At 34.7% G+C, this 21,672-nt stretch overlaps 1 protein-coding gene across 1 annotated transcript; it reads right to left on the bottom strand.

Moving 5' to 3' along the window:
- Positions 1-605: 605 nt before the first annotated feature.
- LOC133329066 (uncharacterized) lies at positions 606-15,996 on the bottom strand. Its single transcript, XM_061537564.1, has 11 exons — positions 15,407-15,996; positions 7,585-8,479; positions 6,175-6,408; positions 5,650-6,043; positions 5,352-5,569; positions 2,758-2,912; positions 2,470-2,688; positions 2,154-2,388; positions 1,165-1,306; positions 897-1,093; positions 606-826 (listed from the first exon to the last, which is right to left on the bottom strand). Exons 1-11 carry the CDS (start codon positions 15,920-15,922, stop codon positions 633-635), a joined length of 3,399 nt encoding a protein of 1,132 aa, XP_061393548.1. The 5' UTR covers positions 15,923-15,996; the 3' UTR covers positions 606-632.
- Positions 15,997-21,672: the final 5,676 nt, after the last annotated feature.

The raw sequence follows: 21,672 nt of genomic DNA on the forward strand, positions 1-21,672 counted from the left end.
AGGTTTCCGACGTTTCTGACGTATGTATTATACGTCGGAAATGTATGTCATTTACGTCACTGTTTCTGACAGGCCATCTCTGATGGCACGTACGATTAAAGGAACTTCCGAACTTTGAAAGCTTCTACTGAAAAACTCACTTTTCAGACTTAGCATACTATGGTTCGGAGGCGTCGATGTATTTATATGAATGTTACCGAAATTAAAGGAACTTCCGAACTTTGAAAGCTTCTACTGAAAAACTCACTTTTCAGACTTAGCATACTATGGTTCGAAGGCGTCGATGTATTTATATGAATGTTACCGAAATACGTACGAATTTTCAAAGTTGAAAAAATTCATTTCATGATGTCATCGGGTATTAAAATCCTCGCATGTTTCAATTCTGAGATGATCGTGTCAAATTGTTGGTAAGACTGACCTGACCCATTTAACATGTAATGCCGTACAATTAAGTTCATTTTAAGATAATTTCTTATTTATTAGTATTTCATTAGAATTCAATACAGAAAGCTATGTTTATTTAAAACAAATACAATTTGTTTTCCATTTGAATAATGCAATCGTAAACTTACAGACAAAATAACTACTGTGTCAACAATGAAAATTATAAATATAAAACAAGAAATTCATTAGCGATACATCATAACATCGGTACTCTGATACATGCACATATAGGCATCGCAAAACAGACGTTTGGCATGTTCGGGGAGCATTTTGTCATTGGAAGATGTCTCATTAACGATGCGAGATCCTTCTTCGGAAAGCCATTGAGGTAAATCAGGCACTGTTATCATTTCTGGTATATTGTATCCGTTCTGTTCCCCTGTATGAATGAATTGCCAACGAAAAGAATACTGAGTGATTGAGAGATGTCGGTATTATTTTGTTATTACCTTTTCTATCAGCCATAGAATCGAAAAAACACCATGGAGCATCAGGCCCTGAGCCAGCCTTCACAAAAGTCACATAATGGGATGTTTCAATACAAACAACAGCAAATAATTCCATATACAGTCGTGGTACTGTCATATGATCAGCCATAACTCGAAAATCTTGAGGCACTGATAATTTGCGATGTTTGTGTTTCCTCCTGCATTATAGTATTTTAGAATATCCATTAAATCCCATCAATATGTAAATATCTTTGTGTGTAATAGTTACCTTTTGACGTGCATATGAACAGTCTCAAGGCACTTTGGGCAGAAGGATGTACTTTCTAACCCGACACCGCTCTGTAGAACACCAAAGCAGTCACGACATTCAAATTCAGCCAATTTACCGCAAACAGAACATTGCCGAGGAGCTAAAAGGTAGATAGATGGAATATTTTTTATTTATTTATTCATATGGCCATACATAATTGCAAAACATAACCTGAATTGTAATTCTAAAATCTTAAATCTAATTGAATTGGTTCCCAGCCTTTATTTACATTATAGGTATTATTAAAATAATATATATAAGTCCCATTAGCAGTAACATATCCCAATGCATAAATTACGTCATATTACAATATGTACATATTTTAAAAATGTCACACTTTCACCGTAGAACAGCAGAAGAGAAACGTGAATATGTATATATTATTATTATTTCAGATCAAGACGATCTGATTCCTGTGTTCAAAGTCTGCAGTCCCACATCTTCACTAATTTTGCGATCGTCAATCTCGAATGGAAATTTAATTACTTGAACGGACAATGATCCGATTAGCGCTCGAAATTAGGCCACAACTAGGCAGATTTTTTAGGTAGCTGACGTCCATACTTATGTAGTCGCAGATGTTGTAAACAATTACCAAGGTTCATCCTGCAAATCATTGGACCACTTTGACTTTGACCTTCAAATTAAATTTGTAACCTCACTCACTAACATATCTTTTGGATTTTCCTTCGGAGTTTATTCAACTTATTATTAGCAAAACTGCAAAAAATAGCCAAGTATGTGAATAAGTATTTTTTACATCAGAAATTGGTTCATTGTGTTACTCCTTCACGAACGTTCTGCAACTGTTTGACGTCAAAATTGTAAAAATTGACATTTAATCACGATTCTTAAATCGACCTAATCCTGCGAAGATATGTATCACTAAACGAAACGGATGTTCACAAAAAATATAAACCGAGCATTGACAATTAAAATATACTTACAATCTTCAATAATATCTGTTACATCTAATACTTGTGATGGTAAAATGCGTGGATACATTTTGTAGTTTTTGCCAAATCTGGGCATCTGGATTATAAGACAGGATGGTACTTCCTTCAATTTTATATCTGAAGTGTAGAAACTCTGCTCGAATAATTGCTGTACACTGGGAAATGATAAACGATCGTCCTTCTCTACAAACAATTGATAGTAGTAGGCATCTTGTTCGGAATTCAACTAAATAGAACACGTTTACAATTAGTATTACTCACTTATATGCATATATATTTAAATTACAATATTTCACTTATGAAATACCTTAAGAAACGGTTCAGCTCTTAAAATTTGCGCCAATAAACAGTTCAGAAATTCTTCGGGATCTTTTTCTTCGCTCGTCAACCCACTGACACTGCTAAGTTTATCCAGTAATTGTCGTAATTTCATAACTCGATCAGCACGAACGAACATGTGTTTGCGCAGTGGATTAACAATTTCCTCTCTTAACACTGTCTGGACTTCCGTATAATGACTTATATCCTTTAGAAAAAGCGCACATGCAAATTGTAAACAAAAAACGTTTATGAACACGCATCTTTTTTCGCTTACCTCTTTATCCGGCTGCCTATAAAGGACGGCATCAAACACAGGCGTAAATGCAAACATAGAAAATAGGGTAACGTCCAAATAACATGAATTATGATGACCTTGGATTCCCTTGAACTTTCCACATAGTTCTTCCAAATCGTTAAGGCTGAAGCATTCTATAAAAATCGAGTAATTATAAAACTTATCTATGTATAAAAAGGAAAAGTCGTTAGATACACTGCTTATAACTCAAGAACGGCTGTACCGATTTTAGTTATTTTGGTCAATTTTGAAATGCTATATGGTCTGGGTAGGATAATATCTAAAAAATTGTGAAAAAAATTTTCAAAAAAAGAAAATGAAACTTTTCGAATTTATTAATTTTTTTCAATTGGGTTAACATAGTATTCAAATATACTGGTCCGATCGTTCAGCATAAGAGTAAACCGACTTATTTTGAAACTTCCAATCGAATTTCATTAAATATTTCTAGTTTGATGCTATTATGGTATTTTAATATTTGGTTTTTCACATCCGTTTAATTTTTAGGTAATTCTATGAGTTTTTGATCAAAGCCTAGCAACAGCTGCTAATTGTTATATTATTCGAGGCTTCTTTCTTTAATTATTTATTATCCGTGACATCCGGATTCCTATAGCACAACATTGGGGACAAAAAATTACAATTTATTTAACCCTTTGTGACCCAATGTTGCCCACAGGCAACAAAATGTTTTGGAGCTAGAAACAATTTTTGTAGAACTTTAGAAGTACTATTAGTGGTAATAAAAATTGATAGCCTCCCGTTTATAACTTTTGAGATAAAAGCCACAAAAGAGCGGTCACTCACGCGACTTTAAATATACATGATTTTATACATCATTGCTAATAATGGGAAGTGTGTGAATATTTTGAACTTTTAATATTCTTTACATGATTAAGAGATATCAAGCATTATTATTTTTTCTGCAGTGTCTACATTTATAGTCATTAAATTAGTATTTATACTAAGGACAAGAAGAAAAAATGACAAATGTGGTCTTTCTTTGTATTTTTTGCCTTTACTTTACGTATTTAAGGACAATTAAAGAAACAGGTTAAAATTAATTCGGTTACCTACATTAAAGTAGACGTATTATGTTGAACACTATGATGGTACTAAAAATATTAAATGGTAATATACCCTCTGATTTTCTAATTTCATCTATTAAAATAAATGTTCCTTTTCGATCTAGTAGATATTATCAACTATTATATGTAGATTTTCATCGCACAAAATATTCTATGGGAGATCCACTCAGTAAAATTTGTATTGATTTTAATTCTGTGTACTCTAATGTAGATTTTAGCAAGAATGTTGAACTTATAAAATCTAATATAATTGTATTTTTAAATGAGTAGTGCAACTTAATAATAAACTGGCTGTTGGAGTAGATTCTGTAGCTGGTTTTCTATTCCCTTCTCACATTCTACCATGATGCGGATTATGGTGTGTACGCGATCCCTACGAAAGGGGAGGTCGCCCCCTCGGTCGGCAGGGGTGGGAAAGTGAGGCGTGGGAACGTTCGAAAAAACAAATTCTTCGACTTTGGTTTACCTTTTGTCGGAAATGCCCATATGTTAAGACATGATTATGAAGCACACATATCAAAAGAAAAATCTAACATTTTCAGATGTTTGTTCAACTTATTTCGCTTTGAGTTGAGTGCAAAAATATGTACAGTACAGTCTTGTGTATACAGTACATTTTTTTTAAATCGCTTCGTATTTAAAATGTACAAATTGTACCCTCGAAATTATTTTTAATTCTTTAGAAAAAAACATACAGAATAATTAAAAGTAATTTTAGTCGATATTACATTTCTTTTTCTTGACATTGAACTTTTATTTTCAGAAGGAAGATACAGTATCTTCCGAATGCAAAGAAAATTGGGGGCTCAAAGGGTTTAGTCCGAAGTGCAACTCGTTGAGGTTACCGCCCCCTGTGTTTGCTGTATTATCGATAACAAATAATGCAACGGATGGCTTATTCCTTTAATTTGAAACATTCCATATTTAACATAAAATTGCGACACATACCAACATTATGTGTATGTGTATATTTATTCATAAACGTTATTTCCCGATCTCCAGGGAAATTATATCAGGAAATGCCGTGAATATCCGTGTCAAAAAATCGGGACGGGAATTCCCAAACCTAACTTGCGGTAAACCAAAAGTGACATGGCCAATTGTAGAATTTAATCCATCTATGGCAACTACACAGTTAGCTTTTCGGAACCACATAAAAAACATAGTTATTATATGAAAATGCATTTTGCCTACTCTTTAGTTATTCGTGTATTCAGTCATTTTGTCATATTGTGCGTGCGTTCTCCTACACAAAAATTGACAAAACATTTCAAATTTAAAAATGGAAAAATACTAAAAAAAATTAAATTTGTAAATATTTCTTGAACACACTAAAAATATTGGTGTGCACAAGAAAGAGAAGATATTCATGAATACACACGAGCACAATTCGCGATACTTTTTGATCGCAAGTCTTTCTTACTTATATTCATGGCGGAAATTGGTCTTTATAGTGTATATTCGAAAATAAACAAACAAACTTACTTATTGGAGCAACGGCCCCTGGCACAATTGGACAGTCCATATGACCAAATGTATGTGATTCGTCTGGTATTGTATACTGTTGTTTCGTCTTGTAGTTGTTGTTGTTAATAGCGCTTGCATCATTACCGACGGCTCCATCTTCGGCTGAGAAACGTCTATCACTAGAACACTGATCAGATTCCACGAACAACCCACGTCCGGCTGGACACTTGAAGAGGCTATGAAGAGATTGCGAAACAAAATCGGGTTTTATAATTTCTATTCGGATATTATATACGATCATTGTGTGCACACTTACGATATGCCATTAAAACCACCGTCAGTTCTTAAAAGCTGTTTATCAATATAGTCCTCCTCCAATTCGATACCGACCATAATAGATTTGACGCCCGGAGGTACACCAATCCAACGTATAACTCCATACAAGTGACCACTTACATCGGGAATGTTAACTTCGACCATGGATCCAACACCGAGACCAGTTCCGGGAATTTCTGGCAGCGGCGAACTTTCCGAAAAATTTGCATCCAAAACAGTTGGCAATAGTGCTGATGTTTCATAGCCATCTGTATCGATCATATCATCAGTTGGAGTATTAGCATATATTGGTTGATTTACAATTCTAACATTATTTTCATAGGGAATCTGTGGTGAGTGACAATTGCGATCGCGCTCGGTTTGCTTGTGCGATTCTAAAGTTATTGAAAGTGTGAGACACAGGAGGGTAACACGTAAATGATATGTTTATCGAACAAAGTGTAACCAAAACCAAAACAGACAATTATGTAGGAATGTTTCTTATATGTAAGTATGTATGTATAACCTGAAAAGTATGAGCCATATTCAATGGGACTTCCGATTGGAGATGTGGTGAAAAATTCTAAAACGGTCAATGGTATGTTGTGATACAGTGAAGCCTCACTGGGTGTGGCAGTTGATGCACGACCTATTTCCATATCCAAAATGTTAAATTTTCCGCGTTTTATTTTAAACAATACATATAGAACTTGAGAACCACCAATGAGTAATGAAACCGACGTGCAAGAAGCGACAAGTACTGAAATCGTTGCAATCTAAACAAACAACTAAAACGCCAAATGTCACGTCCAAAAGAAGGGGTATGTAGTATAGGCAGGAACAATACGGCACGCACTCTGGGATCTCATGAGAGCATGGCTAATCTCTCAGAGAACATCCTATGTACATGCAATGAATGAATAATCGGTTCATCATAACGACAATATTGTTAACAGAGAGAGAAACCATAAAAATTTCAAATAATAATGTTTGGAATAACGATATTATTATAACACTGCTATTCTATCGCGTTCACTACGAATTTGAATTGAAAAAATAAATGTTTTAAATGAATACTAATTTCACAAAAAGAAAAATTACACAAAAATTAGTTTCAACATCACTTGCGCTATTCCTAAAATACAGGGGATTCTAAAAATAGTAATTCAAATGTTCTCGCAACAGTTGCGAGTTGCGCCACTCGTCCGCTCACTCACTCTCTCTCTCTCTCCCTATCTCTTGAGTGGTCCATTTGTTTGCGGAAGACATTGCTGGGTAGAATGTGGACAACGTTGCGTAGGGTCAGTCGACAAACAAGCAGTGTTTCTAGCATAGAATTTTTAAATTTCCTTTGTAAAAATAAATTTTGAAATGCCTGAAGTTGAAAACAAAAATAGACTCATGATTATCTTTATAGCATGGCCTTTAGTGAACCACAAATCGTTGATGTGTTCAAATAGATAGTTACAGGATTAATAGATAGATACAAATGATCTTAACATTTATATTAAATCGAACCAATCTGTATTTTTATTGAATATCCGAATATATGATTTGGTATTACTTCGTATTTGATATTTTTAGTATACAATATTGAAATACATCTAGTATGTAACGAAACTCAAGCAAAAATACTTCTCATGTTCTTTTTATTTCCAGATAATCATGTGCTCCCGTTAGTGGGTTGGCTTTGCCATATATTTCGTTTCCGTGTACTTTGGACTTTATGAAGTATCGTAAAGGATAAACAAACATCACCATGAATTTGAAACAAATTTGAATCAGAATTTGCACATAGTACCCCCTGCCTGTCAATGAACTGAACTGCACTGCAAACAAAAATAATTTTGTTCACACCATGTATCGTATACTTCAACCCTTTATATGCCGACTATATATTTATAGTTCGATGTTCTGAAATTATTTATATACTTACTTTGAGGCTTCCTATCAATACTTTTGTTCGATGAGACCGACAAATCATTCATTTTTTTCGTATTGCCTCCAGCTATGTGCGATAATGGGTTTGATGACTTATTGCGATTGTGTTTTTGGTTGCCAGTGTTACTAACGCCATTGCTACATCCTCCACCGCCTACGGATGACTGTCGTGTTAAGGTGGAATTTTGCAATTTTGGTTTGTTAAGAATGGCAGCGGCGTCGCCTGCTGTTTTTGGCCAATCACTACCTAACAACTCAACGAGATCAACTTCTTGACGTGTTTTGTCCAATACTATTACTTCACCTTCATTTCGCGTAGACTCGTCTATGTCGGTGTTGTCAATAACGACAATGTCTCGATCGCCCATATTCAACATCGACGATGGTTTGGATTGATCCTTACGTTTGTTCTTCAGTATACCAGACTGTGGCTGTGTTTGAGTTTGTACGGTGTTGGTACTGCGTCGCTCCAAGCTCCGTTCGTAATTTTCAACGGTCTGCTTGAATTCGTCGTTATCGGCTGGGAGCACATTGGAAATTTCGTTCTTGGAATCCATTCCCGTTGCTGCGGCAGTTGTATTATCGCTCAAATTGTGATAGAATGTCGCTGATGCTTCCTTTTGTTTGCTCTTGGCCTTTTTCTCTGTCTTCGGTGATGTACTCCGACTGCCGATGCTTCCCGTCAGGGCGCTACTTGGTCCAATAGCCGATTTCAATTTCTCAAATGTTCCTGTCAAAAACTCACGTGTAGAAAATTTCTTTTGAATTTCGTTCGATATGGGTGTAATCCAATTGGCTGTTGCAAAAATTGCAAGTCGAGGCTCACATTGCATATAAACGTCACAAAATGGAATTTTGTCCGCTTGAGGAGACGGGCCACTATCTAAATGCTGGAAAAAGAAGAAGCAAGGGAAAACTGATTTTTGTCCATCACTTATATACGTTTGTTTCTTGTAAACCTGTATGTAGTTATCTCGCAATTTAAATTTAGTTAATTACCTCAATGAAGCATTCATTTTACAGTCTCATTATCCTACTCTTTTGATCAGATCGACGTTTTAAGGGGACCTCACCCATTCTCGCTTTCAAAAAATTTAATTTTGTATTTTGACTTAATTTGAACCTACACTATTTCAAGAATGTCCCTATAAATTTTCAAGTGAAAATCTCAACAATTGTTAGCATGAAGTGACAGCAAGAGGGCTTCTCAAACTTTAAACGCGTTTTTCTTCAAACAGCGTTTTTGCGAATGGCGGCCACGATAACTCAAAAACTAATAACCCAATTGATTTCAAATTTTGGGACGTTTCTCTGTGCGGTCAAAAATAGGCGATTTTTCAAAAGAAAAAATGTTCAATGTTCCGACATTTTGTTAATTGTTGCGCGAAGTCAATAATAGTTCATACGAGAGCCAGTGAGGAGTTATCATGCCCGCCATCAAAAATAAAGAGATTTCTTTGATCACAAAAACAACAACAAAATTTTTTTGTAAATTATTTTTCTTCCTTTTTAAATCTTCAAATATATATGTGCCAAGTTACAAACCTTAACATGCATTCGTATTCATTTACCAGCTCATTTAAAATCATAAAAATAAAAAAATCGAGAATGGGGGGGGTTCCCTTAAATCTTTTTTGATCTCACATTTTATATGTTTAGGTGATTGGCTTAAAGCTGTATTTATAATGAACTAGCATATACCGGCTAATTTGTTAGCGAATGTAGGAAGTATTTAAACCCCAATACCGACCATTATTGACATTTCATTACCTGAATTTGGTGTCATTTTTAGACTTGGTACTAATGTAATATTTATTTTGAATAAAATCTAAATTTCAAATATAGCTTCACACAAATCCAAATTAAGTACCAGGGAGTACACATTAATATAAATTTCCATAACTACCTACTGTAACAATGCTCAATTTCAGGATTCCAGCTCTATCTCTTAATCCAAATTGTACCAAATTTAGTGTCATTAGTACACATTAGTAGACATTTCCAAAACTTCTTACATACTCCAATCCAACACCCAGCAGTGATTCTAACTCCACATGTCAAGATTCCAGCTCTATCAGTTCACCTAAATCCAAATTTGCTATCATTTAGTACATATTAGTACGAATTTCCAAAACTTTCTACATATCACAATTCTACACCCCAGTATTCTACACCAGTATCACAACTTCAAATTTCAAAATTCTAGTCCTATCGTTTCAATCAAATACAAATTTGGTATCATTTAATACGAATTTCCAAAACTTCCAACATACCCAAATCCTATACCACAACAATGATCCTAACTCCAAGTTTCAGGATTACAGCTGTATTGCTTCACCCAAAATTTAAATTGTACTAAAACTACATCCATACCCAAATCTTACACTCCAACAGTAACCTTATTTCAGTGTTCCAGCTCTATCGGTTCACCCCAAATCCACATTTGTTACCATTTTGTACACATTAGTACGAATTTGCAAAACTTTCTACGAAGCCATATCCTACACACAACAGTGTCCCAATATCAATTTTCAAGATTCCAGCCCTATTGGCAAACATTTAAGAATTTCCTATACTTTCTACATAGCCCAATACTACACCCTAACAATGATCCTAACTCCATATTTAAAGATCCCAGCTCTATCAGTTCACTAAAAACTTAAATTGTACCAAATTTAGTACCCATATGTATGAATTTCCAAAACCACATCCATACCCCAATCCTTCACTCCAACAGTAATCTTATTTCCAATTTTCAAGGTTTCCAGCTCTATTGGTTCACCTAAAATTTATATTGTACCAAATTTAGAACACCATAGTATGAATTTCCAAAACTTTCTACAAAGCCCAATCCTACACCCCAACATTGATCCTAACGTCAAATTTCAAGAATCCAGCTCAATCGGTTCACCCAAATCCACCAAAGAATTCTCGGATCCTTATATAACAAAACAACTATACACGTCTCTTGTTAGACCTATATTAGAATATGATTCTGTTGTATGGGATCCTCAATATGCAATATATTCCGATAAAATCGAATCAGTGCAAAAACAATTCTTACTTTTTGCACTGAGGGGTTTACATTGGAATAGTGATTTTGTGTTGCCTTCTTACACTAGCAGGTTAAAATTAATTCGGTTACCTACATTAAAAAGTAGACGTATTATGTTGAACACTATGATGGTACTAAAAATATTAAATGGTAATATACCCTCTGATTTCCTAATTTCATCTATTAGAATAAATGTTCCTTTTCGATCTAGTAGATATTATCAACTATTACATTTAGATTTTCATCGCACAAATTATTCTATGGGAGATCCACTCAGTAAAATTTGTATTGATTTTAATTCTGTGTACTCTAATGTAGATTTTAGCAAGAATGTTGAATTTATAAAATCTAATATAGTTGTATTTTTAAATGAGTAGTGCAACTTAATAATAAACTGGCTGTTGGAGCAGATTCTGTAGCTGGTTTTCTATTCCCTTCTCACATTCCACCATGATGCGGATTATGGTGTGTACGCGATCCCTACGAAAGGGGAGGTCGCCCCCTTGGTCGGCAGGGGTGGGAAAGTGAGGCGTGGGAACGTTCGAAAAAAAAAATCCATCATTTAGTACAAATTTCCAATTGTACAAAGTTTAGTTCACTCTAGCGGGATTTTCCAAAACTTCCTAAATAACTAAATAACCCAAATCCAAATTGGGTACCATATAGAACACATTAATACGAATTTACAAAATTCCGAATGTCCAAAAAACCCTTTGATATATCTATTATACACTCCATTAGTGATCCTCATTTCAAATTTGTTCTAACTCTACCGGTTCGCCAAATACAAATGGTACCACATTTAGTACTTTTTATGATGTTCAAGTACGAATTACCAAAACCAACTTTGGACCAAGAGTGACCCTCAGCCCAAATTTCAAGATTCTAGCTTCAGCCGTTTCGTCTGGGCGTTGATGAATCGCTAAGTCAGTCAGTCAGTAAGTCACTCAATCTTCAATTCACTTTATATATCTCAAATTTTAAATTGCTTCCCCGCCTTTAAATTTCGAGTATATTTTAATGCATTTCAATCATAATCTATGTCTATTATTAAGTGGCAGCTCTTATTTAAAATTACAACTCTTTTAATTTTAAGATAATTTAAATGTTGCAAATTTAAACTACAGAACGATGAGACCTGTTACCAAATTAGATGAGCTAAAGAGCCTAGTAGGACAAAATACTTTTAACATTATACCAATCTCTGAAACATGTCTTGTTCCTGAGATTTTAGGATCTTGGTGACTTCAACTGCGATTTGTTCATGAAATTTTTTTCGCGCTATATGTATGACTCGTTTCAATTCGTCTATTTTCCATAACTCTAGTCCTACACATTTTGACCTATCTACGTCCTTAATTGACAATAAGCTAATCAGTGGTCCTTCTATGGTAGATTATGCTGATCCTCTTCAGCTGATGCTGATCCTTTATCTGTTGGAATGTTTTAAGTTCGTTTATTGGAAACTTTGGTCCATACATGTTCTTTAGAAAGGATTCTAAATGTGACTCTATATTTTCTCTTTTGGATTCACTTGTTTCATTGGCTCCCAGTGTTGGGAAGCAAATAAATACAGGGCTGATCCGTGGATGAATTCTAGAGATGTTAGTTTTGCTAGATCAATAAAAAGTATTAAACAGTTTCAAGCGTAGAGGTTAGAAACAAACACTAATTATATTATTTTTTCTTTTAGATTTTTTAATTACCATAATTGTATGCTGAACTTAATACAGTTCAAGTCAAACAAATCGATTATTAACTATATGTCACTATTATTAACTATAAGTTATAAACTATCGTTTACAGAAGTGGAAATGTATTCCCGTTTCTGTTCAATCAAATTTAATTTGCACAGTTCGATTTGAGGTGTCTGGTGTGTAGGCCAAAAGGCGAAAGTATGAACCCAAGATAAAACATGGTGGAGGTATTATGGTATGGAGGTGTTTTTCGGACAAGGAATTGATTTGATTTATAAAATCACTGGAATTATAAGGTCAGATGATTACCAAAATATTTTATCTGACGTAATGTGGCCATATCCGTCGTGGAAAATGCCTCTATGCAACGACTAATAAAAAATGAAACTTTTTTTCACTATTGACACATATAATAAGTTACAAATGTTTTGAACACAGAAAAACATGCGTTTTTACAAAGGGCCTACAAAAAACAACTTCGTGAAGAACCATTTTCAGAAGAAAAAATTGAAACAAATCTGTAAAATCTATTTAAATTGGCAACGACTCATACTGTAAACCTAACATTGGGAAAGTAAGCAATTGTATAAAAAATAAAGATTCGAATGGTAAAGATGCGAGGAAGTATTCTACCCTTTGAAAACTCTATATACGAAATTACAGCTTTTCCGCTCGGATAACGAAGCCAGGACCTTCAAAATACGGCAAAGAAGGCAGTACACTTACATGTGGGTTATTCCAAAACACTAACCCGTATATTTTTGCATTCGTTGTTACCCAAAATTGAAGTAAATAGAAATTTATCACAGACAATCCTCAACCTGCTTTTTAGCTTACTTGCCCACATTACCCGCACATACTGCTCCACACTTCCCGCCATATTTTTTTATTTCCCAGTGTTGAGTTTTTTTAATATAATGCAATAACATTTTTATAGACAAATTTATAATGTTTGAACTGCAATATATTTAGACTACTATGTCTGGGTTTATACATGCAACTTTAGTAAGCAACTCTGCTGAGCTCTTAGAAGTGAGAGGTATAAAAAGTGACAGGGGGAAAGAAATCCAAAATAGAATCGAAGAGAGCATCAGCAGAGTTGCTTAAGCAAAGTTGCATGTATAAACCCAGACTATGTTGGGTTTATTTGCTTTTATTTTATTTATTTATTTTTTCCGTTGTTATACCGACAATATCAAAAAATGAAATTGTAGTCTACATTACCCGCAGTTCCTCTAATAAAAGTGGTTCATGACATTAGATGTGGGAGATCATTCATGAAAAACAACATAAAAACTGAAATTTTTTGATAAAGATTGTTAGCCTTAGCGTAAAATTGAACTTTTGTAAGAATTGTGATTAAGTATATGTATAGCAAGTTCGTTATAAATTTAAATAAACCACAACTGAAAGTTGGGACCTAAAAAATTGTGATATAGGTATGGATGTAAAGCGACCACATTCTATTTTCACATTTCCCTATTTTCCATTTTTTTAAATAAAATGCTCCTAAATAGCCGTATTATTTTAAAACTTTCTCCTATGGACAGGCGGAAAATTCTGCTACGCGATCGAACATTTCTATTAAATATACTTGATTTTTCTAAATATCCGCCAATATAGCCTTCAACAGCACATAAATGACGAAGCTGTGAGCATTTGAATTACGGATCTTCACAGGCCCATATCTCGAGAAGTATGGACTTGCACCATGAAAGCCATATATTTTCGTTATTAGGGAGACAAGACTAACATTGGGAAAGTAAGCAATTGTATAAAAAATAAAGATCCGAATGGTAAAGATGCGAGGAAGTATTCTACCCTTTGAAAACTCTATATACGAAATTACAGCTTTTCCGCTCGGATAACGAAGCCAGGACCTTCAAAATACGGCAAAGAAGGCAGTACACTTACATGTGGGTTATTCCAAAACACTAACCCGTATATTTTTGCATTCGTTGTTACCCAAAATTGAAGTAAATAGAAATTTATCACAGACAATCCTCAACCTGCTTTTTAGCTTACTTGCCCACATTACCCGCACATACTGCTCCGCACTTCCCGCCATATTTTTTTATTTCCCAGTGTTGAGTTTTTTTAATATAATGCAATAACATTTTTAAAGACAAATTTATAATGTTTGAACTGCAATATATTTAGACTACTATGTCTGGGTTTATACATGCAACTTTAGTAAGCAACTCTGCTGAGCTCTTAGAAGTGAGAGGTATAAAAAGTGACAGGGGGAAAGAAATCCAAAATAGAATCGAAGAGAGCATCAGCAGAGTTGCTTAAGCAAAGTTGCATGTATAAACCCAGACTATGTTGGGTTTATTTGCTTTTATTTTATTTATTTATTTTTTCCGTTGTTATACCGACAATATCAAAAAATGAAATTGTAGTCTACATTACCCGCAGTTCCTCTAATAAAAGTGGTTCATGACATTAGATGTGGGAGATCATTCATGAAAAACAACATAAAAACTGAAATTTTTTGATAAAGATTGTTAGCCTTAGCGTAAAATTGAACTTTTGTAAGAATTGTGATTAAGTATATGTATAGCAAGTTCGTTATAAATTTAAATAAACCACAACTGAAAGTTGGGACCTAAAAAATTGTGATATAGGTATGGATGTAAAGCGACCACATTCTATTTTCACATTTCCCTATTTTCCATTTTTTTAAATAAAATGCTCCTAAATAGCCGTATTATTTTAAAACTTTCTCCTATGGACAGGCGGAAAATTCTGCTACGCGATCGAACATTTCTATTAAATATACTTGATTTTTCTAAATATCCGCCAATATAGCCTTCAACAGCACATAAATGACGAAGCTGTGAGCATTTGAATTACGGATCTTCACAGGCCCATATCTCGAGAAGTATGGACTTGCACCATGAAAGCCATATATTTTCGTTATTAGGGAGACAAGACTTACATGTGGCAAACGTCTGAGATGATCCCCACACTCAATATTTGAGAGTGTAATAAAGCTTAAAAACGATTGCGTTGAAAATTTTTCCTCTAAATTATATGCAGAACAAATAAAATAATATGCATACCAGTAATTCCAATGCAAAGAAATATCCCACAGGATGCAATTCTCGAACCGGTCCAATATACCGAACAATACAGTCAAATTGTTGTGCACTATTTGAAAACATTTCGCCCTTCACACTTACAAAATCGTTGTCCTTTATATATGTTACCCATTTACAATGATTTGCATCCTTTATCATTCGTAAACGTTCGTCGGGATCAACGATACTTATAATGTATGGCCAGAGGCTTTCAGCCACTTTAGTAAGATTTGTCTGGGGACATTCGTATAGGTTTTCGTATATCGGCAGCTGGGTAATTAAATCTAGAACTTGGACAGTACTATACACTTTTGAACCCACAGATGCTGATCCTTTCCATTGAAAAATTTTTATTAACGTTCCGGCAGGAACAGTGATTTCATCACTGCAACCATTACTATCGCCACCCTTCTCGGGAGGGACATCAGTACTATAATGTAATCGTAGCTTAGTCAATCGATTTACAACAGCATATTTCGAAATTGTACAGCCATCCATCGTCCACTGTGACTCAGTGTTGTCTTTTGAAAAGGTTGGGGGTGTGGGTAGACTATAGGGGAATAGAAGAAACAAAATAACAAATAAAACATAGATATATCAAACAAAAATTGATAAACCAGAGGAAGATAGGAGGGTGGTACAGGTTGTGGCGGGCAGGGTATTCTACATCGCAATGAATACCTTCAGTGTGTTTTTTCGAATACAGTTCACACATTGTGTGAATACGAATACAAGGGTGCAGGGGATGATGATGTTGATGATAATGTACAATCAGGAAATTACTGTCGCAATAATTCTAGCAAATCTATTCATCTACGCCTTATATGTGGCCATGACAGACAGAAATTGCTCAAATTACACTGTAAATCTCGTATTATAAGGTAAACACTCCAACAAATATTCACTGACCCTGAATACTTACGGTCTCGTCTCGACACCTTGAAAAAGTAACAACAATATTAGTCACTGCACATGAAGTCGTTTGCGACTTTCCCGAGTTCGAGTTATTCCCCGTTTTCAATTTATATCGGATAATAAACAAAAATACATTCTCAGGGATTTAATTCATGATTTTGATTAGGGAGAGTTAAGTCGACTTTCGATGAATTGATTAATCGATTTTTGTATTGACAAATATCAAGGTCTATTAATAAGGTAAACCAAGTAGTAATCGAAATCAGAAAACAGCTGTTAAGGGCTAAACAGAATGTTCGCGTTGGGCGTTTTTTGATATCGCGTTAACTCACGCAAAAAGTTAAAATATATTTAACTCCGAAGCGCAGCGCACAACAACTTCGAGCGTTTTGTGTTATCGTTTCCTTGTGGTCAAGATCTATTAATATGGTCATCAAGATAGCAATCGAAATCGGAAAACAGCTGTTTTTTCTCAAGTCTAATGTCAAAAATTTCCACTTTGTTTACGTTTTCATAATGGAAGTCAATTCACAATAATGCATTTTGACAGCAAACTTGAGAGGTATCGATAATCAGCTGGTCTCCCTTGGTGACCTTATTTATAGGCCATGCTTGTGGTTATTGTATTTTCGATAACACATAACGCAACGGATGGCTCAACGCGAGCATTCTGCTTAGCCCTTTATTTCTCAACTTAAATGTGGAGTATATTCAAAATAATAATAATTATAATGTGAAGTAGCATCTGATTTACAGCTAGTCTTCCTGGATAACCTTATTAATAGACCTTGGTCTGAAAGTCGAAGTCGCCCAATGTCTGTTAATAATCTTTTTCTTCAAGGATAATAGCATGGTACAATTATACAGGGTAGCTTCTGTCAGAAACGAGAAAATACAACTCTATCTTATGGGCAATAATGTCAGAATAAATGATAGCAAATGCAACAAGTCGTTCTGTTCATTTGACATATTTTTTAACATTTTACCAAACACGCGTGAAATGAATGGAATCTCAGATTTTCTGTCCAAAATCGAGTTTATATATTGATTCATTCACAAATCATACATTCATCGTCAAACAAATCAATTTTCGAATATATTTTGTTATATTTTTCAAAAATTACACACTCAGTCACACATTTTGTTGTTGTAGCAGTTTATATGACCACCGTACCACATGCTGAGCAGGCATTCTGCACCTGGTCATCAATCCGTGCCCAATACGAATTGAGACGACTGCACCATCCTGAACATGCATACTCCTCGATTGTTGTTGTACAACAATCGACACAACAAACACAAAGAATTTTTTGTTGTTGTAAGTAATACTAGTGTCATCGACATATGGAAAAAATGTAAACAAATATTTGAATTATAAATATATTTTGAAGCTTAATAAATGGTGTTTATAACTTTTAAAACAAAAAAACAGAAATGACACTGGATACGAGGGAGAATATAATGGTCAGGAGGATGAAGATGATGCTAATGAATCCATTGAGAAATGCTTGTTTGGAGGAAAAAATAAACCTCAGACAGCTGCAGATGGAGTAGGCGCAGTTGGAGGGGCTTCTTCCGATGTACAAAAGAGTCCTTATGAGGAAAACAGCCAAATGAAAAGTTTCCCTTTTCAGAATCTCCAGTGTACAGGATGTGTCTACACAGAGTGTCCTATATGTGGTCTACATCAATTTAAGGCATTTCGAGAAGAGGAAAACAAACATAATCACACAATGGAGATCCTTGCAAACAACCTAAAATAATGCACAACCACATGGAAATTTGTGTTTGTAAGTTATACTAGTGTCAACGTCATTTGACAGAAAAATGTAAACAAACAAACACATTATCAACAAATTATATTTATTTTGTTTTTGCAAAATAGTCAGGCTGAATCCTAGTTTGTTGTTTTTATAAAAACCACTAATTTTTGGTGGGGAATGTATGGTATTGTCTACCGAGAAGTTAGGCAGGGATCTCGCCACTGATCCTCATCAGTTCCCTTAGTTTTTTGTTGGGATATTCTACCCAGAAGCTACTTATTGCTTCTTTACAAAAAACCCTTCATACCCAAATGTCTCTTGTGACCAGTGTTGCCAATTTAGCACTTTTCAAACTCGTTAAGCACCTAGCACCTTTTTTAGCATTATTATTTTTTTCTGGAATTGGTCAAAATCTGGGGTATTGTTTCCATTGACGCATTAAAATGTACCTATGCTTTACAATATGAGTTTGATATTCAAATGTTAAAAAATGTCAGGACATCTGTAAACAATTAAAAAAACTTAAAGTTCGGCCGATCAGAACTTCTTATACCCTGCACCATGTGGAGTGCATTAAATTTTTCTAAAAAAATGTTTCGGTACTACATTTGGTTGCTATTTCATTTTTCGTTGGAAGAGCTTCAGCTCGATATGGAGTTGCATCATCAACCGGGTGCTTGACACATAAAAAGGCGTCGACTCCTCACCAAGGAGGAAGTGAAGCTTTGCAGCGGATCTTCGAATTGGTGTCGGCGGATTGGCTTCAGAGTGGTCATTGAGTACTCTGAGCTTTCTCAATGGGACGCTTGTCGACGCACAATTTCGACACCCAATGGTGCATCATGGTTAAAGCCGTTAGGCGGGAATCATGTAAAACCCACAGGATTCATAATCGCATGCTGGTAGGTTGTTTATTTGGTAAAATGAAAAGTCTAATTATAAGGCCTTTGTATGGGAGCCATGCAATGCTATGTTCTGACGGGCATCCGAACAACGTAGTTCGTTCTCAGAATTACGTATATGAATTAACCCGCTCATACAACACTATTCATAATTCATGTCATCAGAGTTTTTTATTTCAAACTTTTTGTTTCTTGTTTTACACCAAAAATGTAAAGAAAAACAATTCTCTTTCTCCTGACTATAGTATGAACCCATACCTATTTACTTTTCATTCATGTTTTCATTTTTTTTCTGAAAATGTTGTTGTTTTTTAATACATTTTTATATTTTCTCAATTCAAATGTCACATATAAAAATTTGGAAAACTATACAATTTTTTACTTTTCATTCATCATTTTCAATTTTACTGAAGGATTATGGGCGTAAATTAAGCAGTCATCTGCATATAAAATAGCTTAAGAGTGTCGAAATGTGTGCGGAAAATCATGCAAAAATATGTTAAAAAGGTATGGCGCCAGTGTGCTTCCTTGAGGCACCCCACTTTTCGCCAAACCCAAAGATGACGAGTCACTAATTTGAACGGAGAATTGGCGAGATGTGAAGAAACTTTGAATGATTTTTATTATAAAAGGATCAACACCCACTTGAATAAGTTTAAACAAAATGCTGGTGTGAGAAACGGAATCAAAAGCTTTTTCTATGTCCATTGAGGTGGCGACGGTGCATGATTGGCTTCTAAGATGTGATGTTATATCACTATGGAATTTAAGAAGCGCATGTTGAGTAGAGTGTCCAGTTTTGAACCCAAATTGATAATTTGGTATTGGATAAATTCATTATTTAGTTCAAAAATGTTTCCAATATTTGACAAGAGAGAAATTGGACAGAAGTCTTCTACATTATTACTTCATGATTTCTTCCTGATTGGTATGATTTTGGCTTTTTTCCATGGAGCTGGGAAATACCCGTTATTAAAACAATTGTTGAAAATGCAGGTTAGTAGGTTGACTGTTGATTCTAGAAATTTCTTTATAATGAAGTTTGAAATACCATTTGGACCACTTGATTTCTTTGAATTAATGTTGGAAATTATGTTTTTTATATTTTCAAATCTGGCGAAGTGTAACGTAATCTGGATTTTGAAGCGCATTAAAATTATCTCCAAACCTGTATATATATGAGGAGAGGTGGAATTAAAACAAGCTGACACTCTAGAACTGCACTCGTCTTCAGCTGGTAATGTAGTGGAATTTTCTGTGCTGTTTGTAATTGTGTTGTTGTTATGCTTAAACTGACGACAAAAGGGGGAGCATTTTTTCCCAGTGAATCGGGAAATTTCTCTAAATGCGGACGGACTAGGTTTAATTTTTTCCAGTCTATTTTTGAAGATAGCATTTTCCATTTGGACCAGCTCTTTGATTATTATTTTTAATAATTGGATTTGATTAGAAAGAATGGAGTACTCACGGCTTGTCCTGTTGCCTGATCGATGGAAGATTATTTTCAGATCTCGTTGCCATTGATGTTTGATTTTAAGAAAATTCCTGATTTTATCAGAGTATGTCAGGCTTTTATCCTTCAGTTCGATTTTCTGTGAATGTAATTCATGTACGTCATAGGAGGCATCAATTCATTCGAAACAGTGTCCAAATACCGGAGAAAGTTGCGCCAATTGGTGGTTTTGTACGATGTGAAATATTGAGGTGAAGTTAGATAGATATCTAGACCTTCAAATTTGATTTCGAGTTTAATTGGGAAATGATCAGAGAATGTGGGTTTTGTAGATATGATATAATATGATCATTTCTATTAATCAAATTTGCGCTTAGAAGAAAATGATCCAGAAATGACGAAGCATTTGGATATGAAGGGCAAGTGTCAGATAATCTTGTTACCTCAATTAAATTTTAATCTAACCAGGTCCGCAGAACTTTACCATTTGAATTTTCGTAGGTATCACCCCAATTTGGACTTTTGCAATTTAGATCGCCTCCCAGGATAAATCCATCAAAATTTCTGGATAAGTGGATTAGCTTAGACAGTTCTGCTTCGAATCTTTGAACATGATAACTGCATGGAATATATATTTATTCAATTAGGTATTTTTTGGAAGAGTTGTTTGTTATCATTTCAATATTTATGAGTGTGGTACACATGCCTATGTCAGTTGAAGATATCCTTTCAAATTTAATTGAATTCTTGATGAATATTCCAACGCCAATGGAGGAGTTGTCGTAAACAAAAGTGTACCCAGTTAACTTTACCCGTCTGTTGGATCTCAAGTGGCATTCTTGGATGAATGCTATATCAATGTTGTTGTGTTGGAATATGTATTTCAACTCTAACTGGCGCACATTGAACGTTAAAAAGTTTAGGGATCTATGGTCCATAATTACATTTCACTTTTTTAGAAGCATCAGAAATGGTTTTTTGCTTTAATCTTTGGCATGTTTTTATATTCTCTTAAGAAAATCTGGACTTCTTGCTCCAATGTGAGTTCCTCAGGCTCCAAAAATATATTGACGCGCTTGAGAAAATCTTCAATAAACTGAGGTTTTTGATTGCTTCCCTGCTTGATTGTGGGAACCGCATTAAGAAACTGGCAAACGTTTTCCCGGGTGAAACCATATTCATGTTTAGGGCTCTTGCGACATTGTTTTGCGCCGC

The sequence above is a fragment of the Musca vetustissima genome, unplaced genomic scaffold (genome assembly GCF_032173495.1).
Source record: "Musca vetustissima isolate MV318-11 ecotype Yass unplaced genomic scaffold, APGP_CSIRO_Mvet_v1 utg16045, whole genome shotgun sequence".
NCBI classification, from domain to species: Eukaryota; Metazoa; Arthropoda; class Insecta; order Diptera; family Muscidae; genus Musca; species Musca vetustissima.

Excerpts from the sequence above, each read along its gene's own strand:
- LOC133329066 (XM_061537564.1), bottom strand. The coding sequence starts at position 15,922 with ATGGATGGCTGTACAATTTCGAAATATGCTGTTGTAAATCGATTGACT. Across the intron at positions 1,094-1,164 it reads GTTCATATGCACGTCAAAAG|GAGGAAACACAAACATCGCA; the intron begins GTAACTATTACA and ends ACTATAATGCAG. Across the intron at positions 827-896 it reads TTCTATGGCTGATAGAAAAG|GGGAACAGAACGGATACAAT; the intron begins GTAATAACAAAA and ends TCATTCATACAG.